General features: G+C 49.0%; 1 protein-coding gene and 1 pseudogene across 1 annotated transcript; one reads left to right on the forward strand and one right to left on the reverse strand.

Annotated features, from left to right (window-relative positions):
- Positions 1 to 1,853: 1,853 nt before the first annotated feature.
- Positions 1,854 to 21,322, reverse strand: PAX9 (paired box 9). The gene is made up of 6 exons (XM_075532210.1): positions 21,227 to 21,322; positions 20,482 to 21,061; positions 16,802 to 16,968; positions 15,490 to 16,216; positions 12,391 to 12,533; positions 1,854 to 2,869 (listed from the first exon to the last, which is right to left on the reverse strand). The coding sequence occupies exons 1-6, from the start codon at positions 21,320 to 21,322 to the stop codon at positions 2,615 to 2,617; spliced, it is 1,968 nt and encodes a 655-aa protein (XP_075388325.1). The 3' UTR covers positions 1,854 to 2,614.
- A 1,587-nt stretch (positions 21,323 to 22,909) lies between these two features.
- LOC142426604 (formin-like protein 3) overlaps positions 22,910 to 26,739 on the forward strand; it is a 42,850-nt pseudogene continuing 39,020 nt past the window's right edge.

A 26,739-nucleotide genomic window follows, 5' to 3' on the forward strand; every position in this document is an offset into this window, starting at 1 on the left:
AATAGAAACTTTTAAATATTAGACAAACCAAATCCCATGTCCAATCCCATTTCCCATCTCTTATTTTTTGAAGCAGCTGTGAGTAATGATTTGCTTTGAATAGCGGATGGTATTGGGGTGCTCTGTTGCCTCTTCCAATGAAGTCCATGTGAACGCATTGTGGTTAAAATAAGACCTAGAGAGAAAGAAAGGAGAACACCTGGAGACCACTGGTTATTTGAATTTTTAAACTACAAGGACCAGGAAAAATATTATAAATAGCACAGTAACAAGATATTTCTTAACTTAAAGAAAATAACACTCAGTTGGGTTCTCATACAATTGAGTTTTTTTTTGAAGACTCATATCGCCACTTAAAAACATTTGACAAGGATCATTCTGTACCTTATGTCAGTTTTTCTGGACAGCAGGAGAGTCCCTGTATGGTGTGGTTTCCAACTTTCCACCCAAATATTGGACTGGTACTTTTATTCCATTCTGTTGCTGGTCTATTTGCTCACCAGCCTGGGAACTCCAGGTGTCAATGGGAGTTTGACTAGATCAAAGGAAGACTACAGCCCTGAGAGTTCACCTGCTCCTTCTGCTTATTCTTCTCCTGAACTTATAATCCTCTGTTTGTAGCACTGACATCTCGGTTGCTTTAGATACAAAATGCAGTTCAAGCTCTCTGTGAAATATCTGCTGCGTGGAAAAGCAGTGCCTTAGACATCACTGGAGTGTCAGAAATCTGCTTACTGTTTCTATCCTAGTGATTGGGGAAACGTAGCTAATCTGGCCATCTGAGTTTGAAAGGAAGCCATGAAACCAGTGTGGCCGAGCTGGATTGCATGTGGGCTGTGCACAGCCCAGACAGGAGGCCACCAAAACCACCTCGTGGTGCATCGTCAACATCCATCCCCCGGGATGTGCCCTTGGACCTATTGCACAGAAGTCACACCCAAAACTACGACACCCGCAATATATTAACAACTCCAACAGATGAACTGTCCCCATTTTTAAAGGCCTTTGCAAGCCCCTATTGCCAAGCGAGGAAGAGCTCTCTCAACAGCAGAGATTAAAAAACAAACTGTCGAATTATGCCCAAGAAAATCACTGGCTGTACGATACAGCGACACATAGTCTCACGATCACACTCAAACACCCATCCACATATCCCACAGCTCCGCAATTAACATTGAACAGAGAGCTCGATTGGCCTAGAAAGTCTCGTCAGTTGCACCGTGTCCTGTCACTCCAAAAATGAGTAAGGGGCGTTGGTTAAAATTAAATAGCATTGTATTTCTAGTACCACCACCGTTGCCTACACAGGAAACACGCTTCTGTACACCAACGTAAACTTCACCGCAAGCCATCGTTACATTCATGAGAGCAGAATTTTACATTTTCTTTAAATTACATGGAAGTTGGGGCTGAGATTGCTGGACACACAGGTAAGCCAACGGTAGCAGGACGGTAGCAGGGCGATTTCGTTTCACAGTGGTTTTCTCAACATCAAGTTCATGGTGAGTGTCTCCGCAAAGCACTTCACATTAAACATATGCTTCTAAGGGACTTCCCTTTAGGGCCTTCTTGTTCAGACCTCCCCCCCGCCCCCCCCTCGTGTCTTTATGTGCTTGGCATGTGTGTTGTTTAATCAGGGTACCACATGGGAGGCTGGCTTGTTTTATCTGCTTGTTTGCGTCCTCTGCTGTAGGACAAGGGGGGAAATGTCTGTCATCAGATGGTGAAGCCTTCCCTGCGCACACAGAATCTGGGGCGAGTCCAGGCCCAGGAGCCCGAGGTGCCCACCACCAAAGAGACAAAGAGGTTTCCAGAAAGTCACCTTTTCAAAAAGAAAGGGGGAAAAATGTCTGGGGTCAGGGGTAGGTGGATAACCCAGGGAATGAAAACACAAATAGCATTAAGAGCCCATATTTACAAATTCATAGAACATATAAACATAATTGTATTTGAAACCAAGTCAAAATGCCAGGGGGGCGGCGGGTGGAGGGAGCTAAATCCCGATATTGCTTGGGTCCTATGCATATTTCTTTCCACAAAATAGGTCATCTCTTAAAAATAAACAAAGGATCACTCAAGTCAATTATTGATTGGTTTTGTGAAGATGAATTAAGGCTTACTTGGTTACGGTGTTTGATTAGAGGGTGTAGCATAACATTTTTCTATATTTTCCTTTATTGATTTTGCAAAATCTCAACAATTGCACGTTTCAAAAGTTCAGGTTGATTTAGAATAAATATACATGTGTGGTTTTACCAAAGACTAGGCTTATTTGGTTTGGTTTTTTTGTTTTTGAAAGTTCTTTAAGCCCTTTGAGGGGTGCAGGATTCTTCACTACTTAAAAACAGTGTGTGGGCAGCCCAAAAAGTCTCATTCGATACTTAACATCGCTGTTGTTTTTAAATCCTGAAGTCAGGCCAGGTTTGCTGTGAGAGAGAAGTTATGGCAAGAAATATTTACGTGTCATCAGCACAAAGGATGTACGTCCGTTCAGCCAGCTTTCAACACAGGAGGGCTAGGGGCTGGCGGGGTGGGGTCTGAGACCGGGGAGAGGGGGAGGGCGTGCTGAGAGGGGCCCGAGCCGGGGCCATGCTGCTGGAGGCGGAATTTCCCATCAGAGCGCAGAAGCTGCAACCGAATGACTACCTTCTCTGGCTGCCTGCATTCCCTTGAACGCCAGCGACGCAGGAATGTCACAGTTGTGGGGGGTCAGCGGGGTGCCGCTGGCATGTTGCCATCCATGTCCAGCTACATAACCAGAAGGAGCAGCGCTGTAGGTCATATAAGGCGACACTTGGGCCGGGGTTGGGTAAGGAGCCATGCTGGATGCTGACACAAAACTGCTCACAGCTGGGAGGCCATTTGGTGCCTGGGAGGAGTGGGGAAAAGAGAAGACGTTTTAAAAAACAAAACCAAAAGAACCAAAACAAAACAAACAAAAAGCCCATAATCCCATGACAGTAGTCAACATTTCACAGGTTCTCAGAAGCAAAATGTAAGTTCTGAATAAGCTCACCATATTCTGACTCTACTCCCTGGTTTTGCAGTTTTGACCTTAATGGTACGTATTCTGAAAGGCAATCACGGTCTTGCTACCGAAGCAAACATGTCAAAAGGCAAGATGTGATTCTTTGCATAAAGGTTTTGAGGAGGTTACAGCCAGAAAACCGCAGCATCCGACTTTGCCATTGGGAACAATAGGAGAGAGACTCGGGGTGCAAAGGGAATTGAATGATGACTCCATACTCTTAGCATCTGTCCGCCCATCCCTACTGCCCTGGGTCAATGTCCCAGGGCTTCAGCTTGGTTCGGCTCGTTTGCTGAGGCTTTTGCAAAGGGCCTGGGCAGCTTTCGTTTCCAGCACAGAAGGGCGCAGAGTGTGGGCGACCACGGGAGACGCTCAAAGGGAGCACAGCCGTTGTTACAGGAAACAGGGCAGTGTGTCCTAGGACGTCACGTTGAAAACGCCTGGCTAGCAAAGGGCCTGCAAAACCAGACGGCTTGTCTTGTGAGGTCTTGCCGTGAAGAGTGGGTCTATTTCTCCTTTATCACAAAGGAAACTGCCTGTCCAAATATAAAAGAGCCGCATACGCGTGGTTTTGAAATTGGACTATTTGCTTCCAAAGTTTGGGGGCCCTGCGTGGGGAATTTTGAAAAGCCACATGAATAAATCTCTTGAAATGAATTTCAATGTAAAGTCTTAGTTTGAAAGCAAAATGCAGTCGCTCTGAAGCCAGTACGCACTTGGCATTCATTAAATGATTGTTGGTTTCATTACTATTAACAACCCCCAAAACCCTGTTTTCTAATCCTGGTTCTGGCAGAAATACTCAGCACCTCTGCTCAAGTAACTTAATTTCCCCCCTCAATTTCAACATTACTCAGGAATAAAGAATAAGTCGTGTTTCCTGGTGGCATGAATGAACGAACATATCCTTGTATTTCCTTGAGAACACAGGACCTAAATAATAGAATTATTATTAGAGGTAAAAACAATTTCATCCTTACAGCCAAGTGAATTCGACATATGTCAGCAAAGCCCTTTTTTATATTTAAGTTGTGAGATTCAGATTGTTTTCTCATTGAATTCATTTGATTATTATTTTTTCATCCCAACATCTATGAAAATACAATAGTGGAGGCTTATCAACTCCTCAAAGTAGAGCAGATAAGTAAAATAAGAATGAGTCCTTAGTCTGTAAGGACTCACACCTTATGATCTTGTTCCAAGTGCATGTACTTTGAATAATGGGGAAAGAAGAAAACGAAGGTTTCTTGAGTATGTGCAAAGTCCCAGACACCCAGGAATATCAAATATATTTAACCAAATAATGTAGATCAATGAATTATATAGCTCATTATAGACTCCTTGGTTTATAATAATTATAATCAGCAGAAACATAATATTCCATTGAAAATTTTAAGGTATTTCAGAGTCCCAGAGAATGATGCTGTAATTTTTTAACCATTGTATATCATAAGAATATAGATGAAAGGATTTAGCCATTTACTTAAAAGCCAATTAGTAAGTTGAAGTAGAGAGATGAGGCTTTCTCCTCCCATAAAGATTTGCAGTCTCAGAAACCCACTAGGACATTTCTCCCCCTGTCCTATAGGGTCGCATTAAGTTTGAATTGACTCAATGGCAGGGAAGGAATTACTAAGTCAGTGGCAGTGTGTTAAAATAGTTGATCGCCCCTGGCTGGTGCAGGGGCCAATGCAGCATGCTGTGCTGCCTGTCCTGGGCTATTCAGAAATAGGATCAAATCTGAAACTAGAACATCTCTTACGAGAGCATCTGATAAAAGATCCCTTCCCTTTCTAGAACTGATGTTCATTGGTAGATCCTCATTCTGTTCCTTGGGGGGAAAGGTGGTGCTGGTGGGGAGGGGGCGTGAGAACGGCTTATTCCTTCTCCAAGTGGACACACTTTGTGGATCTCAAGAGGTGAACATCAAGATCAAGAGCTATCAAATTTCAGGGGAAATCTAGTATTATGTAAAGATTACAGTTCTTTTTTTTAAATCATTTTATTGGGGCTCATACAACTCTTATCACAATCCATCCATCCATCCATTGTGTCAAGCACATTTGTTGACATCATCATTTTCTTTCTACTTGAGCCCTTGGAATCAACTTCTCATTTTCCCCTCCCTTTCCCACCCTCCCTCCCTCATGAACCCTTGATAATTTATGAATTATTATTTTTTCATATCTTACACTGACCAGTGTCTCCACCCATTTTGTGATTGGTCCCCCCTATCTGCCCCCACCTTCCTCTTCCCCTCCTGGTATGACTGCTCTCAATATTGGTCCTGAGATTACAGTTCTGATGATTTTTATGTAGGATTTCCAATAACCTGTGAGAAACTAATTTGGAAAGGTATCATTCCAATTTAGTAATGAAAAGATGTCCATGTCTATACTTTGCCTCTGCTAGAATTAATCAGTATTTTACAGAACTAACACGAGGATACATCAAGAATAATAAAATAGGGTAATAAGGAAAGGGGGAGGTTAAAATTACTTTTAAAATAATGAAAAGTTTAGCCCAGCATTTCTTAAGAACATATGGTTTAAAGAGTTAATATTAGACATGAGAAAAACAATGGTTTAGACAAGAAAATCTCTTGGTGATTTCTTTTTGTCACCACAACTTAAGTTTTTTTTTCCTTTGTATTGTTTTTCTACTATCTAAAATTACAGTGAAAGACTTGCTCTATTATCGCCTCTCCTTCCACCTTTGCCCAGGGAACCTATTGCTCTTTGAGCCTATATCTCTGACTGTAGCTAGTCTGCTGCGACATCTGCAATGCTGTTCTGTGAACCGACTTCTTTACCCAGAGATGTTCCTTCTTAGATTATGGGCCTCCCAGAAAGCAGACTGAATTGGACCTTCATCTCAGATGAGTTTAGAACATTGGTTTTAGGCTGCTGTTAACACCACTTGTATTTCATATATGCATTCAGCTGTCAAGCATGAAAAACAAAAATACTCTTTTTTTTTTTTTGCCTAGTTAGTGCTCCAAACTTGCTTTCATGTTATACTTCTTATTAGTGATCAAGAGCTCAATGTTCTCGCAATGGCACAATCCCCTCTGCAGAAAGGAGGGCTGCAGGGGACTCTTAGAGTGTTGACCTCCTTATCTTGTAGAAAAAGGGAAGCGGAGGCTAACGTGTTTGCTTTAAAGGCAAAAAAAAAAAAAAATACTAAAATAAGGATACACATCTTTAACCTTAAGCAATATAGCAACACCCCTGGGCTTTTCCTTATGTTAAATTGTGGCCCAGACTGGCGTAGGGGATCTGTCTTCATTTCATTTTTCACTTTTGAAGTTAAGATTTGGAAACTTGAAAAAATGGCTCACATGAGATGAGAAAGCTTCAAGTGTGCTTTAACTGTACCTGCCCCCACCTGGCCACCTTCACTATCCACTCATTCTGGCAGCGCAGTAAACACATCAATTCCTGACTATTAATTTTGAAACATGGCATTAGTAAAATAAATAAATCTCTACTGGGTAAAGTAATTGTATTTACGAAGCAGTTGCTGAAAGAGTAAAATTTTCCACTGCAAAGGAAAACAGCTACAGGTAGCATGGATTTGTTTATCCTTTTCCAGAAAAAGAGTACATGACTTAAACTTCCCAAATCTGCTTAATGTTTTCAGTGAAGGGCATGTAATTCATCTGAAAAGCCAGTTGAGTATAGACTAACAAATGTATACTATAAATATAGTGGGGCAAACACGCTAAATTACTCTATTTAATTGGATTGTAAATATGATTCATAAATCAACCAGCATATGGAATCCCCAGGGAAGAGTAAACAAATTTTCCAAATGAAGCCCCAGCAATGGGCATGTAATGGAAATTTCATTTTTGAAAATGGCTTTACCTAAAGATTCCATAAATAAGGGTTCAGCCCATCAACCCCTTTTGCATGTGAATCTTCTATTGGTGCCGAAGAGGGTTTCTTTCCCTCTGAAAACTCTGCAAGGGTCCTTCCTGAAGCAAGCTATTCGCCATCACACTTTGAGAATGGCAATTACTAATCCAAACCCAATAGTAAACTAATAATACACCAGATGGCACGCCCTGCCATAAAGAAGGTACTTGCTTTGTTGAATCGGTTTTAGAAAAAGACAGACTTCGTTTTCATAAGCAGGAAAGGCAGAGCCCTGAGGGTACTCTGCCGGATTTTATGCTGCTCTGCTACCTGCAAGGTCAGCCGTTCAAAACCACCTGTCGCTCCCTGGGAGAAATGAGGCTTTCAACTCTTGTACGGAGTTACAGGCTCTATTAGTATTGGCTTCTATTTTATTTTCTGTAAGATTTTATTCTCGGTAAAATTAGAAACCAGAGCAGTTCTACCCTGGCCTATGATGGCCCAATAGTAGGGATTGACCCCACAACTGCGAGAGATATGAAAAGAAATTGGGAAAATACACAAGATGAAATGTTTTTGTAGCAAGAATGAATGAAAGCACCGTTTCTTATTGACTCGTCCTAAAGAGAGAGAAAGTAGACTTGCTAGTTTGCAGAAATTCCCTTGAGTCAAAAGGTTGAGGCGCTGTTTTGGTAAGCGGGCCAAGCTGGACAGTGTGAGGGCCGGCCTTGCCTGTATCATCTGGGACTGGAGTCCACAGCCTGTGACAATGGCACGGTCCCCCAGGCAGGGCACACACCCTCGGGGTTTCATAAACTTTGGTAAATTTAAGTTAGGGCAGTCTTGTGGGGTGGGGGGAAAGATGTAATAGTCTGGCTTTCAAAAACAAATCAGAACAAAACTGAGCAAGCTTGGTCACAGAATAAGCATTACACTTTAAGTAAGCGACATGAATAAAGCTCTTGAAAAAAGTAAATAGAAGTTCTAACTTAGGTATTTCATTATTTGATTTATGGTTGTTCCATTTATTCCCCCTGGAGAAAAATGGAAATGCATTAGTATGCAAACACTTGTATCCACAGAGAGAAACTGGGATGGCGACTGTCCCGCACTCAGGTGTTATAGATTATTCTTCAATTCTAAGGAGCATCTACTCAACATTTTCTCTCTTGAAGAAAAAGTACAAAACTGCGCCTGGGCCTCGATCTACAATCTTTCATTCACTTGTCAGTGCTATATGGTCCTCCTCATATGATAAAATGAGTGCACCCCGGCTCTCTAATAAAGCACGCATGGCCACAAATACAGATGTTCTTCACAGAGAGTTGTAACCTCAGGATCGAAAAAGGTTTGGGTCTGAAAATAAACAGGGTTTTTCTCTCTTTAGGGGTGAAATCATGTTTCTGTCATTCTTCTTTTCTGAATTATGTAATAGCCTAGTAAAACAAATTTGATAATATTAAATGATGACTGTAAATACAGGTTCACCATTCAGTCAAAAGGATCTTAATTATGCTTGGCTAGCACCTTGCAAATCTAAATGTCTCGAGGGAATGTCAAGCTGCTGTTTAAATTTTGTTTCTAATCCTTCTTGCCAAAATTATATTAAAATTTTCAATGATCTTAAAAAATTCTTAATTGACATTTTTACTAGTATTTTTACTGACACATTCTCTACTTATACATTATCATTAATTTTGACTTAAAACACTCCTGATTAAAAGTCAATCAGGTTAAAGGATGTATTTCAGGTTTGGTAACATTATGGCTTTTAAAGGCTCTATTAGTATTGGCTTCTATTTTATGTTCTGTAAGATTTCATTCTCAGTAAAATTACAAATATTTCCCAAAAAGTACAACTTCCTTTATATTTTCAAGAGGCCACTGTAATTATATAGACAATTTAAAAAAATAATTCGCTAGAAAACTACACTCATGATTTTGAAATACTATCATTTAAAATCCCATGTTTCATACGCATTGCAGATTATTGTGCTTCCAAATTCAACCATTTTCTTAATTTGCTGAACTCTAATTTATGTCTGCTTAAATTCAAGCCTTTACAGATTACTCTCCATTTCTAACATATCAATTTACAGCTAGATTCTACATTAAACTTGTTTTTTCGAGTTAACATGTGTTATCCTAAAAGGAGGATACTCAAAATTACTAATCAAACATTCAAATTGCTTTTACTTGGGGTATCACATATACTATTTTTTCCAGTGAAAGTACATCCCATTGTAGAAAATGGTTCACAACTATTTGTAAAGAATTTTTTAAAGAAACTATCAATTTTCCAAATAATATTTTAAAAGGCAGATATAATCCTAGGTTTCGCTATACAATGGTTCTTTACTATGTGGTTATGTTCATAGGACTTTTAGACATTCAAAAGAAGATAAATTAAGAAGCAGAGAACATTGTTGTCATTCAGAATTAGATGAGATTAATGATTTCTAGCCCAATATTAAATGTGAGAGAAAGGAAAAGCCAAAGTAAACATTATTTTCCTCTCTCTTCAAAGGTGGTAATATGGAATCCAGAATGGTACTATAAAATATTAACTAGAGTGCAATATTAGTGTTTAAGATAAGTTTGAATATTTCAATGTTTCACACACCAAAGGTAAGAGTATATATAACTGAAATGTTCTGACCTCCAGGAACCAAGTATATTTCTTTGCGGTTTAAGTTGAAAATAGGAACTCTAGATGATAGCAATTAATTGTAACTATTGCAATAATCAAGTTTACCCATAACAATTGTCAATTCACCCACTTTGGTAATTTTACAGATGTCTTCTGGGAAAATAGTATGTGCTAAGCCCTATGGCTCTCAATTCTTAATTTCCTCCTTTATATATCAAAATGAAACTGATACTATGTAAGACTGACTGCCTTAGGTAAATCCCCTAAAATGTGTGCAAAAAATGTTGATACTTCCTTTCTTTGTTAACCAAAGCCTTTCAAATGGAGTAATACAAATGGAGGAAAAAAGCATGTAACCTGACTTTAATTTTACATTTTGGTTGAAATACACGGACGATACTTTGAAGAACAACTTTTAAGGATAAAGCTGCTCTTTAAATATGGGTGAGAGAAGCTGTTACATATATCATAACTAACCTTTGCATGTTTGTCTATGAGGAAATATTAATGTATGAAATACATTCCCTCAAGGAAATCAATGTTTAAATTCCAAAATTGCTCACAAAATGACATAGCTTAGGTTGTTATGACTACTTAGCACTCTTCAGTACTAAGCACTAAATGTGATCATTATATTAGAATATCCACCAATTTGCACTGTGCTCAGAAATTTTTCAGTGTTTTGAAAATTTGCATACTTAAATTGCCTTAATGCCTGGCACTGCTTACAATTTACAAACTATGATAAAAAATTTTCCAAATTTTTTTCTTCTGGGGAAAAAATACTTAATGTGTTCTCTTAAGGACTTAAAACAATATTTATTTCAGCACAATTTTTTGAGTTGCTTCCTTTTATGAGTTCCAAAATTTAGTCATTCAGTAACAACATAATTGATTCTTAATGTTGAGAATACACAAAGTAGGTTGTTTGAAATCATGTTTTCAATTTTCATTTAAAATACTTTATCAGTTTAGGCTTGAATTGATTGTGTAACCATTTCTAACGAAGTTGAAAATCCAGGTCTGTAATTCAAAGAACTAAAAATGAAAATAATCAGAAGGCATTTGGGGCATGTGAGATTGCTATGGCAAACTGGCTGCGTCAACTACATGTAGAAAATCTTCTCAGCCTGATACTTCACAGTGTTATTCTAAGAAATGAAGACCTAATAAAAATTAACTGCATGTCTATTACATGCTTGCTACTATGCTACATGCCTTAGATAGCTGCTATTGTTTGTAACTAAATGCCTTGAAATTTTTTGACTATGAGCTCTCGAAGCAAGGAATATTGTGGAGGGGGAGGGTATCACTTGTCATAAAATGTTATCTTTCATCACCACTCAGAACCAGAGGTAATATTTACTGAACATTTGCTGTGTACCATAGGGTTGCACGTGTACCTATCTTATGGGCCTGACAGCTCCCCAGGTTGAAACTATCCCTCCCCCTTTTTACAGATGAACAAACGGAGGTGTTGCAAGTTTAAACAACTTGTTTGAAAGTGGAGCCATAAGAGCGCAGGCCATCACCATGGCACCATACTGCTTCTTCCTGCAGTAAAATATGAGTGTTTACGATAAAGTTTGAATATGTCAGGGTTTCGCACACCAAAGCTAAGAGCGTATATAACTGAAATGTTCTGATCCCCAGGAACCAAGGATCTTTCTCTGCAGTTTAAGTTGAAAATAGGAACTCTAGATGACAGTAACCAATTTTAATCAATTACAGAACTACTGGCCTTGTTAAAGAAAGTTATATAGGTTCTTATAATTTCTGATTGGCATTCTTTTCCACAGGCAAAAGACTGGAGAAAGGGACTCTGCCAGCTGCCACCCAAGAGCTGGTGTGATGCTGTCCTAGCAGAACAGCTGGGAAGAGAGAGCGGAGGAGGCATTTGCTGGAGAAAATCACCACTAGGATATTTTTTCACAAGGGAACAGAAGTAGCAAATTTCATTTAGTTTAAAAAGCTGGATGTGGGCAGTTAGGAAAACATGAAAAGTTGTAAGGGTTCAAAAGACTCCAACGGAAATTGCGCACCTTGCGCCTCTGGAGCTGGGAGTTAGGATGGAGGCATTTGCAAACCTCTGTGAGTGGGAACCTGGGGAAGGGCAGGGAGTTTTGAAGGGTTTGCCCCAGTCCTGCTCAAGGAACCTATAAACGCCGTTAGCATCTTTTCCTTCCTTCTTTTTTTTTAAATTTGGCTGGCGGTGATGATAAATTTAGACACAGAATGCTTGCGCTTTTGTGGTAGCAGCTTTGCTCGGGAGCTGGCGGGGTGGGGGTAACTTTTCTTTGGGAGAGGAGGAGGAGGGACAGAGGGAAAGAAAAATTAAACGGTCCACAGCCAGGCGGTATAATTTGAGGTTTCTCACTAACCTCCCTTGGGAGATTACGACGTGACCTTTAATCGGGAAAAGGTAACTTCATTACGATCATCCGGCTGTCCCTCTTCCCGTGTGGCCCGCGCTGGGCAGGGAGAGCGCAGGAGAGGGCCGGCCCCGACCGCCCTACTCGCGATCCACCGGCCAGCGCTGCGGGCCGCTCCGCCAGCGCGGGTCCCCGAGCCACGGGCGGCCGGCCCCGCGCTCGCCGGCCCAGCGAAGGCCTGAGATGCGGCCTCGCGGCTCCTCCCGAGGCCACGCGGGCCTGGCCGCCCGGGCCGCTCGCAGCCCCACGAGCGCCCCGCCAGCGCCCCGCAGCCCGCGGGGAGGCCCGGGTCTGGCTAGCTCGAGGCCCCCCGGGGGCCGGGCCGGGCTCGATGACCGCCCTGAGAAGGCCCGGCTCCGCCCTGAGCCCCCAAGCCGCCCCCTGAGCCCGCGGCGGCCCGGCCCCAGCGCACCTCCTCACCTGACCGTACTTGGCTTCCTGCTCCAGGGCGCCCTTGTCCAGCCCGTTGACCGCGTGCGGCGCGGCCGCGGGGAAGTTGCTGCGGCCCAAGCTGCTCCACTCCTCCACCTTGGGGCTGTGGTAGGGGGAGCTGTCGCTCACTCCTGCGGGGGAGGAACAGGGTCAGCCTCCCTCCAGAGACAGGACCAGAACCCGCGACCTTGGGGCGACCCCCTGCCCTCGAACTCCCTGGGGCACGGGCCCCTGCTGTCTCCTCCGCTTCTAGCCTCGGGCCTGGGGGAACTTACATTTAGCTTCCGAGTAGGCCTTGCCAAACTCACCCCTGTGGGTAGAAAGTTGTCCCCCCCTACCCCCACCCCCAGCCCCCACTGGTCTTTGAGTTCCTCCTCTGTCCCCAGCTTCCTCGGTGCCAAGGAGTGAAATAAATTTCTCCGAGATGGAAAAACAACCTGTGAGGCTGAGCGCCGCATTTCTTGTCCTCCCCTGGACGAACCCAGGTCCGGCCAAAGTCTGGGACTGGGCCGAGCTAAGCACGGAAAGAGATGTGTCCGGGTCTAAGAGAGCCTGTGCTGATCCAGAGACCTTCATAAAAGTACTCACGGGGCTGGGAAGGTTGGGTACTTGAGTCAACAGACTGAACAAAAGATCCGCTGGGTCATTTGCAAACCAATAATTAACCGAAGCCTACTACATACTTGCAAGGTCTGCGTGCTTCGGTTTCTGCAGAAGGTATGCCTAGGACACTTGAGAAATACCTAAGGTTTGTGTTGTAAGAGTTAGAAAATGCATTTTACCGGCACCATTCTGCCCCGCACCAATGGCAGTGGCAGGGTTAAAGAGAGAAGGGGTTGTTGCTAACCCTTCTGCTGTTTGCAAATAGGACACATATAGAAAATAAAAGAGCAAAAACCAAGCAGAGTGAAGTGTTTAGCCATTAGTTGCCCTCTCAGTTCTTAAGGAGATGCAAAGAATATTATAAGGTGTGAAATAATTACCACAATGCTGAGGTTTGTGCCTATCTGATCATTGGTGTGTGTGTGTGTGTGTGTGAGAGAGAGAGAGAGAGAGAGAGAGAGAGAGAGAGAGAGAGAGAGAGAGAGAGAGAGAGAGAGAGAGAGAGAGAGAGAGAGAGAGAGATCAGGTGTAATTTTAAAGAGAATGAATATATTGCAAGGAGGCTACGGAGGAATGTATTTTTGTGTTTGGCACCTATGTTTGGAGGAGTCAAGTTTGACCAAACCTCTGCAACCTGATTTAAACACTTCCATCTGAGACTGTGTTCAGAAAAGATGGTCACTGTGTAGAAAGCTCTAGTCACAAATGAAATTGGGTTGTATGAAGTTGGCACTCAGAAGCCACAACCATATCTGGAATTAAGAGTTGCTTCGAACCATAATCCAATACTTTATGGACTGGCATTTGCTCTGCTTTTGGGAGTCCCTAGGGAAGACACGTTTTCTTTTCAACTCCATCAGCATTTTTTCCCACTTTGCCCCTCTCCCCCTAAAGAATTGGATTGTATTCTTATTTGCACCAAGAAAGCATGTTTGGGCCCAAAAGTGCCTGTCTCTCTTTGCTTTCCCAGACAAAAGGTAGTCCGTGGGCACAAGCCTAAAGTTATCTTAAGAAATTGAGATCCCCCTGTGAGCCCCCATTTCTGCTGATCTCACACTTTCCCATGAACAGGGGTTTCCTTTAAATGTCAGTGAGGTCAGGTTAGCCTATAAATCAAGGGCAAACTCTCTCCCACCATCTCAGAATACGACAAAACTGGGTTCTTCTAGAAGGGTTTTGTAAATTCACAGAAAACAAAAAGATGAGAAATCAGGGCACTATTTTAATTACTAACAAAGAGATAATTGTGATAAGTGTAACCAAGAAAGGCAGGAAATAATTTTTAAAAGCATTTTCTCTCTTTCCTAGTCCATCTTTCCGTTGTAAAAGGACCAGTAAGGAGACAGGCTCTCTATCTGCATTATTTGAATTCTCCGTTCAAGGCATTTGGATTTTCTTCTCTCCCAACCAAGAAAGACGTTAATGCCGGTTTAAAAAAAAAAGAAAACCGCAGTAAAGAAAACAAACTCGGGTCTCCAGCGGAAGTCGGGCCAAGCAAGAGGGCTCCCGGAGTCCAGGCCGCGCCGAAAAGATGCTGACGACCCGGCGGAGGTCAGAGGTGAGCATGGGATGGAACAGTGGGGTGGCATCGCCGAAAAGGTTTAGGGACTACTAGCTGTCCGCTCGCATTCCTGGGCACTGGCGGGCGGAGGGGCAAATGCGGAAGGCAGAGGAAAGGACGTCACTTTCTTTCCACCACCGCAGGGTTGGGGGCCACTGATTACAGATGTGAATCGAAGTCTGTTAAGGACAACGAGGAAATGAAGAGCGAGCGAGAGAACGAGCGAGCGCGAGAGAAGTAATAAAGCAGAAAATTAGTCCCGGAATGAGCTACATGCAAGTTACTAGTAGTAACTTCGGGACCTCCATTTCCGAGGAAAATGAAGTGAAGCATAAGAATGAAACCAATTAGGTGACATTTGAACTTCCTGCCGGAGCAAATTTGGCCTGATTGCCAGAACCCGAGAAGGAGAACTCAGCCATTTCCCCCTAGTGCCGGACTCTTCGCGGCCGCATCTGACCCCCACCCACCCACCCACCACCGAGCGGGCAACCTGCAGAGTCGCCTGCTGCCCGCGGCCCCACAAACCCGCCCGGGCCTCCCGGGCTGCGCCCCCGACCGGCCCTGGCCGCGCGCTCCGAGGGAGCCCGCCGGATCGAGGCCGCGACGGCGCAGGGGGCGGGGGAGGGTGGAAAATGTGAACCATGTGTCAGGGCTGGGGGATGTTCAGGGTCTGGTAGTTTGAGATGAGGCAGGCGACTGTGGGTGGCAAGGAAACGAGGGGCATGAATTTCAAGTTAATGAGAGCAGGGCACCACCCCCACCCCCACCCCGCCGCCCCCCAGAAGGACGCCTGATTTTCCAAAGGCAAAAAGGCCTGGTGGTAGCATGGGCAGGGGCCTGGCGGCCTCAGATCCTGGGATCTCAGCGAAGAGGAGGCGCGGCACACTCAAACTTACACACCCCCAATCCCGGAGACTGACCTTGGTCGGTGATGGAGCGGATGCCCAGTATGTCTGTGACGGAGTGCGAGGACGGCCAGGTGCGCGGCAGAGCCACGGAGCCGGGGATGGCGGGGACCCCCGGCGGTGTCGGTACCTTGGCGGCCGCCGCCGTTATGGGGCTGGGGTAGGAGTAAATGTGGTTGTAGGGGAGCGCGGGCTGTGGCGCCGGCTGGTGCTGCTTGTAGGAGTCGTAGTGGCCCTGCTGAGCCAGGTTGCCGATCTTGTTGCGCAGGATGCGGCTGATGGAGCTCACCGAAGGCACGTTGTATTTGTCGCACACGCCGTCCGCCAGCAGGCGGTCCCGAATCTCCCAGGCGAAGATGCCTGGGTCCCTCTGCTTGTAGGTCCGGATGTGTTTCACCACCGTGGGGGTGGTGACCCGGGGCTTGCTGCCCCCGATGGCCCCTGGCAAGATCGAGCCCGTCTCGTTGTAGCGCGCCAGGATCTTGCTGACGCAGCCGTGCGAGACCCGTAGCTGCCGGCTGATGTCACAAGGTCGAATGCCCAGTTGGGCCAGTTCCACGATACGAAGCCGGATGGCGTTGGGCAGCGGCCTCCCGTTCACAAACACTCCTCCCAACTGGTTCACCTCCCCGAAGGCTGGCTCTGCAAAACGAACACAAGGCGCGCGGGGACGCGCACCCGCCGCTTGGGACAGCTGCCTGACACCCGGCCTCCGCGCGCGGGTGGGGGCAGGGCGAACCCACTAGCCGCGGGACAGGGACAGGGATTGTTCCCAAATCACATGCTCCACGAACCACGCCGATCGGCTCAAAGCCGGGGTGGGGTCCGGGCCCCTGTCGGTCCTGAGGCGCTAGTGGCGCGATCGCCAGGGCACTGGAGTGCCCAAAAACCTCTGAAGCAAAGCAGGGAAATCGATCTTGATGTCCTACCACCGGCGCCTTCTCTCCTACTTGGACTGAAGACCTTGGACTTCTTCTCTGACCAGCGCCCCGCCCCGGGATCGCGCAGACAGACTAAGTCTGGGAGAAGCTCGAGAATTTTTTTGGTTTTGTTTACGTGTGTCTGAAACAAAACTTGGTCTGCCTCTTCTCTTAAAATCAGAAAATGGCATCGACAAGAACCCAGCTACCGGCGATCAGAAAGAACTGCTGTGCACCGCTGACCCTTAGCGTGTTCCTACAACTTGTAGAAACTCTAGCAAAGTCAATAAGGAGGGTGCGAGCGCCAGTGGCGCGCGCCCTCGCGCCCGCGCCCTCCCTCCTTTCTCGCGCCCGCTCGCTCCCTCCCTCCCTTCCCGGCTCTGACAGCGTCCCCCGCCGCCACTCACCCATTGCTCCAAGCAGTACACCAACCGGGTCCCAGTTCTGTTCTCCCAGAAAGAATCTTTTCGCACGGCCTCAGTGGACCGGCCTATGATTGCCCTGGGCCGCCGATGCCTCCGCTTCTCCCGGAGAGGAGGCGGCGAGAGTGCAAAAGGAAGGAGTAAAAGGAAGTCTGTGCGGGGATGAAAGAGGCTTGAGTTCTGCATTTCAATCTAAGCAGCAACGTGGGCTGGGTTGACCGGGGCCGGGCGGCTCCGGCTATCACTCACTAGGGACACGCCCCCAAAGAGGCGGGCCCCAGGACAAGCTGCGCGCTGATAGGGACGAGCCGTTGAGCGACTGCGCAGGCCGGGAAACTCCTTCCGTTGTCTCTTTCAGATTGCTCTGCACCTGGGTGACTAAATACAATGAAAATGGGTGTTTGACATCTTCCCAGGAGCAGCGTAAACAGACTGCAAAATGAGACTGGTGAAAATGCTGAATAAGCAAATGAGAGCGTTTAGTCTGAGAGTGACTCCGAGGGGGAAGCCTCCCCTCCCCCAGACCTTTTTCAGAGAGTGACTGACATCTCTGGATTGAAGTTAAGACTCTAGGTGGGAAGTGGGCGCCAACTGGTTCTGAGATGGGCCTTAGAATGACCTGTCATCCAGGCTTCCAACCGGTTGTCAGAAGGGGAGCAAGCGCAGCACCGGCTGATCCTACCCCCACTTCAGTCCACGCCAGGTGTCGAGATCGCAGGTGTAACAAGGTAGGCCCACGGATAGACCTGGAGGATGTCAGGAAGCAGAACCAGAAGCTTGGGGGCGGAGGGGGATGTCTGGGCTGTAGCTTCTCCATTGCGGTCCCCCAGTAGGTGCATCTGAGAGCGCAGCCTCACCAGCCAGGCAGGTTCAAGGCAGGGGCCATGCTTGCTGTACCCAGAACTTAACTACAAGCAAGCACAGTGCCCAACGTCAACTGACAGTGGGCAAGTGGGGTGCTCACCGGAGAGACCCACGCTCCACCAAGAAAGCTCAGCCATGAGGCTGGGCCTCTTCTCCCAAGCTTTTAAATATGCAAGGGATTTGGTTCAACGAAAGTGAGCCTGCACATGTATGTAATTCCCAAATCTTCCATGTCTCTACTAGAGGTCCTGAGATTCTGCCTACTTCTGCTATTTCACTTTTGTTCTCTCTAAATTGAGCCTGAAGTGTATCCTAGTTTGGGGGCTCCTAAAGTTACCCATATTTGGCAAATATAAATCAAAATAAAAAGAAGAGGTACTTTTAATGTATTTGAGAGTTTGTGCTGTTTCGGATGGAGGATACTGTTACCTGACAATCACCAAGTCTATTTCTTGTGCTTTCAGTATTGGGGCGGACCCTTCTACCGTCCTGAGAGACAGGGGTGTTATAATCAACGTCAAGCACACAGCGAAACTGGAAACTGACTGGGCTCAGACCCAGACTAGTAAGTGACAAAGACACAAGGAAAAACTAACCATCACCTGTGCTTCTTGAAGCTAACGATGATTCACTGAGCCAGGTTTGATGGTGAGGGTACATTCTAAGTTCAAATTTAGAGGTGTGAAGGGCTAGAGAGAGAAAAGGAAAGGTGGGTAAAAACAATACCCTTAATACTGTGTCGTCGGGATCTTAAGGCAAGTCCCATATTGAGAAGTACCACTTGAACTTGGCCTTGTATCCTTGAATTTGGTTTTAAATCTCGAATTTTGAGCAAATAGCGATTTCCTCCTTTTCTGACTCGATACCTGTTGTGCGCACCACCTGTTCCTTTACAGCACCAAGGATCTTTGGAACTCCAAGAATTCGGACGCAACATCAGCTTCTTCGGACTAGAGAACAAATTGGCTGAGTCTTGGAGATCACTGAGTACAATTTACGACGTTGCTTCTTCGGGATCTGCTCTTTTGCTCGTTTAAAAAACGAACGCGCCCGGCTTCTTGATCAGAAATTCCCTCCAAACGCCCTGCACAAACCCATAGACAAAAAATGGAGAATAACAACTCTGACTCCCGCGCCCAGGCTGTTCGCCTTCGGGCTGGCAAGGCCGAACGCGGCACAATGCAGAAGAGCACTCTGCGGACTTTCCAGGTCCTGCAACACAGGCCCAGATTGCTCCTCAGACTTGAATGATTTGGAGCGCCCACGATCAAGTGACCTAACTCACGACTCTCTCTCCTTCAACCCTGGACTGCCTCTTATCTCCAACTGCTGGCCTTGGCTGTGGTCATGGGTGACCTCAGCCGTTGTGGCCTCGTTGGGCCCTCAAAAGCAGGACCCAGTCCCTTCTGGGGGACAGGTGTTAGCGCTCTAGGCTCAGTCCATTCTCCAGAATGTGTCCGGAATCTCTGGTGCTTTGAGGCACCGAGTACCCGTGTCGCCACTGAGAGCAGGAAGGACCGGGTCAGGCGGAGGAAGCGGAAAGCTTCCCGGGGCCACCTGGAGCCCCTGGCCCTGCTGAGCCCTGCCGAGCGATGACCTTGTCCCAAGCAGCTCGCGGACTGACTGGAGGCGAAACAGAAGAGAGCCCTGCAGGACAGAAAGGCTAGACGGTGGACGAAGGGATGCAGGGCTGGGAAAGAGCAAGGGTCAGCTGGGGGCAGCGCCCCCTGGTTACTGCCTGGGGGAGATCACGCCGGGGTCGGAAGAATTTCGACCATAAAAAGGAAATTTAAGAAAACCAAAACGCAACCAGCAAGGCCTGCAGCTGACTCAGACAGGGAGAAGCCAAAAGTCCGTCCCTGGGCGCTGGAGAGGCCTCCTCCCAGGGGCGACCCGTTCTCTGGGTAAATATTTATTCAGTGGGGGCCTGGAAGCTGGCCGGCCCCGCGTGTAAAGGAAGGGACTCCAGTGGGGTGCGGCGGGGGGGGAGGGCGGGAATGGGGGGGGTGGAGAAGACCGGGACGCTTTGCACCGGCCGGCAGGGACCTGTCCAGCCCGAGGGGAGCCGCGGCCCCAGGGCTCCAAGGGCGGCTGGGCCTGCGCGAGCGGCAGGGGAGCTTCAGTCCGAGCGCGCCCGCCTCCGCCTCTGGCTCAGCGCCCTGCCCCAGCCAGATGCTGTTCAGCCTCCATCAATCTGTCAGCGGTCCCAGGGCCGCGGGCGGTCACCTGCGGCGGCCCCCTCCTGGCCCCCCGGGCGGTCAGAGGCGAGCTGCGGAGAAGGGATCAAAATCCAGCTCCTTCCGAGGTCTAGCACGCGGCCGGCCCCCGGGCTGCAGGCTGTGCCGGTAGCCGGTGCCCTCGGCTCTTCAGCCTGGATCCCTAGCGGGGCGGCTCAGCCGGACCTTCGGGTCTGCGGGTCGCTAGCGGCAGGCAAGGCGGAGATGGCCGGAGAGAGGCGGGTGGGTGCGCGGGAGGGGTGGGTCCCAGCCGCTGAGCTGAGCGGACTGAAGGAGAGCGGACTGCTCCGACCCGCAGGGGACACACGGGACCTCGGGCTGCCCGCCGCGCCCCCCTCCCAACCACCCTAGGGAGCCCCGGGGATCCGGGAGCAGCCCGGACCCCGCTTTCCCGAGCCGAGTGACGTCGGAGGGGAAAAGCGGTAGAGACCAGAGCTCCCGGCCGCTGGCCACGCGGGAGCCGGGGAGTCTCTTCGAGGGTGAGTGACAGCTTGTGCGCGCCGCAGACTTCGAGACTTCGCCTAACCGCGCCGCCATCCCCCACCCCCACCCACCGGGCCCGGCCTGGGGCCCCAGCCTCCAGGCGGCGGCGCGCGGCCGGGCTCCGCGGCTCCGAAGCCCACTCGGCCTCCTGGCGAGCGCGGCCCGAAGGAGCAGCCGGCAGCGCGGCCGCCGCGGATGGCCAGCGTGCGTCCCCGGGGGCCATCCGTCCCGCCCGCCTGGCGCGTGGGAACCCCCGCGGGACAGCGGCCAAGGACGAGCTCTGGGGCACTGAAGGTGCTCGGGAACCCTCGGCCCCAGCCCGGCTCGCCAGCGGCGCGGCACACTGACCTGCTGCGGGCCTGGACTCCCTGGGCCGGGGGCCGCCAGCCGGCACACCTGCCTGCGGAGACAGTCGCCCCGAGAGCAGCCGAGGGTCGCGGGGAGATGCTTTCCGGTCCTCGCAGTCTCCCAGCCTCGCCGTCTTCCCGGCCACCGGGCCTCCAGGGCCCAGAGAGTCCCCCAGTTCGCCCGGGTGGTGCGGGCGCCTGCCCGCCGCGTCGGCTGGAGCGCTGAAATTCCCCCGGGCGCGCGGCGGGTCCGCAGCCTCCAGTCCCGAGCGCGCGGACCGGGGAGCGGGCGGCGCGCGCTCGGAGTCGGCTTTCTGCTCCGAGAGCAGGGGAGGGGCCTACGGCCGCCTGGAACCCGCTTCTCTTTCTCCGCCTGCCTGTTTCCGATCACCCGGAGTTGGCGTTTCTGTTTGCTCACTCCTTCTGTTACAATAAAAACAATAGACATTTCTTTTCCAGTTTCCCCATATTAGCGTCACTCCGTAATTGTTCTCCACCCCAGTGGCCCCCCCCCGCCGGTGTCGAAGGCGAGCGGGGTTGCGGGTCCCCTCGCGTTGGAAGCCTTCCGAGTACATAAGCAAATTTCCCCTTAAAGACTTTAAAGTAAAAATAAATAATGGCCCGGGAAATTGCGGTGACCCTGACATCACTTTCTGAACGCAAATTACACCCATTTTTCAGTTTTCAACAGCGGAATTGCTTTCAGAAGGACGGCGAGGAGCCCCGTGTGATATGGTTACATTTGTTTATGAAATCCGCAAATGAAAGAGAGCACATTTTTGCGCGAGGGGGCAAAGCTCCTAGCTGGCGGGCGGCAGCGAGCAGCGAGGGCGAGCGAGGATGGGATCCCGGCGGAGGGGCCGAGGGGAGGGGCCCGGGCGGCTGCCTGGAGGTGGGCCCCAACGTTCGCCAGAAGGAGGGGGCTTTCGCCTGGAAAAGATCGCTAGGCTCAGGGGCAAGAGGACGCTCTGGACGGTCACTGTCCAGCCCTGGGCTGCGCAGGCTCCGTGCAGGGGGCAGCTGCGGGCTGCCTTCGGGTCCTTCGGAGCAGCTGTTTGATGCCCTGCCCTCCCTACTGCAGTCATCCACGCGAGGACAGCGGCGCTGCCTCCTTCCGGAGACCCAGGCGGCTGGCCTGACTAAGGGATGTCTGCACCCGACAATGGAGAGGCTGTCCCCCACCCTCGCGGCTCTGCTTTTGGGCTCCTGGAAACAGGGCGGCAGGAGGGTCGGGGGCGTGGGGGCGCGGGTTATGCTGAGTGCAGCTTTCATTGCTGGTCCTGTGGCCTGCCCGCTGACAGGCCCATTCCTCTATCCTCTAGCCAGACGGCCAGACAGTGGCCTAAAGAACCCCAAGAACCAGCTGGGCCCGACGCAGCTGATCCACAGACCGGGTTAACCGGGTCCGAGGGACCAGAATCTAAGCAGGAGCTGTCTCTCTGGTCATGGAAATTCATCTGATTTTCAGTGACATGCAGACCTAGTTTTGCTTAACCCAGGGGCCCTGACCAATAGCGAAGTGGCCCTGCCAGCCGCGACCCGCACACCCATCCTGCGTGGTTCTGTGAGTCGCTACGGGTTGACAGTAAATCAGGTGGCAAGGTCAACAAGCCCCGCACGGTCAAGGGGTAGGACGGCCAGACTTTTGCGTTTTCCGGGAGCATCCCACCAGTCCCTAACTGTGCTGAAAGCAAAGACTTGTGCTTCCCTGTTCTCGCCGTAACCTGGGAAACAGGGGGACTTAGGAGCAGCAGGTGAGGGTGGTGGGCACGCACCCTTTTCACCGCAGCCAGGAATCCCAGATCAATTCGCTTGCAGCCCCTGCACCTCGCCACAGCGCCGCCTACTGACTCCAGAGTCGATCCGCACTCCCGCAGTCATTTTTGCTAAACTTGGAAAAGGCCTTTGGAAATCCACAGGATTGTCACAACTGTCGCTCTCCCTTCCAGTTCCTCGCGCCTCCCCCAACTCTCCGCTGGACCTTAAATCCGCGCATCTTCTCCATCCGAACCAACACGAACTGTCCTCCCCCCCCACACCCCCCTATGAAAGTGCGAGCAAGTTGGAGACGAAGGCTCTGAGCACTGGGGAAAGGGAGGTTAAAGTTCCAACTTTCTTCTCCGCTCATCCTACCATGTGCTGCAGGTCACAAGAGAGCCAACATGACCACCATTGCCCGCTCAAACCTTCACAACAGCCGTGCTGTCAAGGAATCAGGACAATTGAAGATGTGTGAGAAAAACCAGGCTTTCTACTCCCATGAAGAGTTCTAGTCTCAGAAACCCACAGGGGCAGTTCTACCCTGTCCTATTGGGCTGCGACGAGTCGGAATCAGCTTGGCGGCAGCGACTTTACCGTTTGGAAAGTTATTCAACTGTTTGAAAGTGTATACAAAGATATTTCAGTGCCTACGTTCCCCTTTCGCGGAGGCAGTGAAAGCAGAGACTTGGACTAAGGCAGGGCACATCAAACTCTTCCAGTCCGTTGAAGTCACAGGGACATCAGTCACCAGAGTTGGGTTCCGATTGCCACTTTGCTCCCAGGGTCCAGCCTCCCCACCACCCACCCCTTCTGCTGCAGGAACAGCTCCGGGGACTGCCACCCAAGTCTGCAGGGCAAGCGGATGCTCCAGACCTCCCTGCAGGCGCTCACTCCCCATGCCCAGGTCAGGTGGACGGGACCCTTCTGCCAGTGCCCACCCTGCTGAGGCTATCTAAGGGGCATGGATTGAGGGATCTCAGGTACCTAGGCGTAGACGACATCCCCCAGGGCGCCAGGCCCAGTGACAGCCTAGGAACTTAGCGAGGCCCGGGAGCCCATTGGATTTGTTTCTCCACTGCCCGGCCTGGCTCCCCTGAGCTCTCGGAAAACCACTCTCACTGGGGACGCGTTCTGCTGGATCCCTGCGTGTGTTTCTTTTTAAGACCATTTGTAGTAGGCACAAACCAGGGGGAGCCGAGATGCAATAAAATTAGAACCCTTCATCAGCACCGGTACCTGGACCCAGGTGACTCCGAAGTGCCTGTCGCGCTTCTTTCCCGGCGTTTCCACCGCAATCACACTTCTCTTCCTCTAGGCATCTTGGGGCTGGGCTCAGATCCTTTCGTTCTCCTTCATTTAGAGGAGAAAGAAATGATTTTCTTTTAAAATTGTACTGAGGAAGGGTTGCCAGCGCCCCCTGGGAGAGATGGGCGCCAGGAGAAAAGGGAACCGCCGCACTGCGGGGCAGGGGGGTGGCTTTACCCGCTGAAGGGATGCCTGCTCCGCTGGCCTGCGGGCGGGCGAGCGAGCAAGGAATTGCTTCCGTGGTTGACACGCCGTCTGGGGAAGGGGCGGTGGGGGCGGTGGTTTTTGAGTGAACCCTTGAAACTGCGATCTAGAGCAAGATCCCGGGAGCTGGCGTCCCCAGAACTCTGCGGCCCGGAGGAACCTGCTCTGTGTCCTGGCGGCGGCGAGAGCCAGCTGTACCTAGAGCGCCCGCCGGACTGGGGGCGAGGGAGGGCCCAACCCGCTGGCCTTCTGTCTAGGTTAGCGCCTCCCTCCCTGGGGGCTGGGCAGGCTCGGGTCAGCCTAGCTGCCCAAAGGCATTGACCCCAAGGAACTCACTTGCTCCACCCAAGGCGCCCTCTTCTCCCCAATTCTGCCGCCCGTGGCGTCCTGCCAGCCTACAATTTTTACCCCACGGCCTCTGGCGAAAAAGCCGACCCAGTGGAGACACGCACTGAGCCAGTGCGAACACGGAGTCCAACCTTCCGGCGGGCAGGAGTGAAGAAATTGCCAAAGGACCCCACAACCTGGTGTGTCCTGTGTGCATGCCCCCGCTGAGGAGGAGAGATGTGGAAACGAAATAAATATAATCTGGCAAAACCATCTGAACTGTTTCCTAAATCGACAGAGATGAAACGAAGCACATCTGAAGAGTTTACGAGTCCCACCATCAGGGACAACTTGGATGGTTGAGGTTCTTATAACTATGGCAGAGAAGGGGCCAATACTGCCTTTAGATACTTTTTTCCATTCGATAAAATGTTGCAAAGTTAATTCAAATTAGTCCCAAACCCTCAGGAAAACCCAAGCCAGTGATTTCAGTTTGCTTCAGCAAGGACTTGGAAAGATCATTTAAAGCAGTTTGCCTATGCTGGAGTGGAATTTGCACTTCTTTAAGGTTTTTAGCCTTTAAACCTACGGGCACAGCTCTATCGGTGTTTATACTAGCACTGTAGTAGAGCACTTAATAAAAACTATCGTTTGGGAGTGACATTGGGTAAAAAGCTTTGGATTGCAATGATGGACATAGTAGAGACAAAGAAGAAAAACATTTCCTGGAGGAAGAGTTTAGAAAAGTAAACGGTTTGGGACAATAAGAATGCTTCCTGGGCTTTATCCCCATCCCTGCAGTTCTGTCACTTACACATGGACAGGCCCCTGCTGCTGCACCATCTCCAGCCCACAGATTTAATGGGTGCAGGAGGGACATGAGGAGAGTTGCAACACCTGCACCACTGGAGATGAGCACTCCCAGTACTGGGCAGTGTACTATGGATAATGCCTTAGTCTCAGTGAGGATCCCAAGTTTTTGTTTGTTTGTTTTTTGACAGACTCCAATAACAAAAGGACTGGGGGAAGTAGGTTGATTCCAGTTCCTGGTGTGTGTGTGTGTGTGTGTGTGTGTGTGTGTGAATCAAGATGCCAGCCCAAGATGGTGACTGACCAAAGAACCATTTCTTACAAGGATAGAAAGGCCATGACATCATCGGGGACCCTTTAAAAAGCCCCCTGCGCACCTTCTTTCAGAACCAGAGGTGTGAATCTCATGTTCAGGTGAGCTGGCAACACAAACTCCCTTAGCAGTTTTATCGCCTGTGCTGTTCCTAATTCTTTGGGGATTCCTTCTACTCAGCCACACCGTTCCATTCTTGGAGACACACCTTTCAGTAAGGGAGAAATAATGGCCCCATTACTCAATGTAAAAACCAAACCCAAACAAACGTCAGCAATGCCAGTTTAGGACTGAAAATTTAAGCCCATGGAAGGCAGGAAATAGAAATGCTAAAAATCCTGTAAGTCAAGTTAAATCACCCTTCTGCACATGCTGTATAATCTCCAGGCCATTTACAAGCCTCTCCAGCCAGGCCATTCCAGGAACCAGGCACTGCCTCTGCTGCGTTTCCAAGGAGCACAGCATGGCCACTTGCCTGGGCCACTCGCAGTTGGAACATTTCATGCTAGCAGTTTTCGATAGTCATGTGCTCGGTGAAAGTAGGGTGCTGAGTGTTTTGATGCAAGGAGTTGAGGCATCCGGAAAGCAAATAAATTTGTGGGTAACAAAAACTCAACACTGGACAGAGCCTTGATTTCAATGTCCACATACTTCTCAGCTCTTCCACATCTCAAATTCAGATTTCCGTTTCAAGACTAGGTGCCAACTCACTTAACAATGAAGCTCTTCCGTGACAGCTGGAGTGAGCAGGTGTACTTTCCTTATCACTGCCCCATTTTCTTGTTTGTTTAAAATCACCCAAAGCTTCCCCAAGAAGATAGTAGAAAGACAGATTACTTAAGGTCTCTGCTGGAATTGCAGACGTTGCTAAGTTGTCTGTTAACTATGACTTGCAGAAAAAACAGACATCTCAGCTCCTCCTTTAATTTAAGGGGAGCCCGAAAGTGTGCATAAATTTTCCTTTGCAATCCAACTTGCTTGGAAGATTTCAGCTGCTAAATGAGATCACCGTAAGGTTTCTTTTCTTAAGAGCTCTTTAAGGTAATGATGATTAAAAAAAAGAAGCAGAAAACAGAGGGTTAATCTTGTAAGGTTTTGTGTAAGATGAGCCATGGCTCGTGGCCACACAGCACTCACTCCAGGTGTTCATCATGGAACTGCTAAGGCACATGATGGGCTTGAGGGGATAAAGGTATTAGGTGCATAGGAGGTATTATTATTTCTATTACAGCAAATTAGTCTCATTGAGGAAAATATACCCTTGGGGTAAGG

This window comes from Tenrec ecaudatus, chromosome 14 (assembly GCF_050624435.1).
Source record: "Tenrec ecaudatus isolate mTenEca1 chromosome 14, mTenEca1.hap1, whole genome shotgun sequence".
Lineage (NCBI taxonomy): Eukaryota > Metazoa > Chordata > Mammalia > Afrosoricida > Tenrecidae > Tenrec > Tenrec ecaudatus.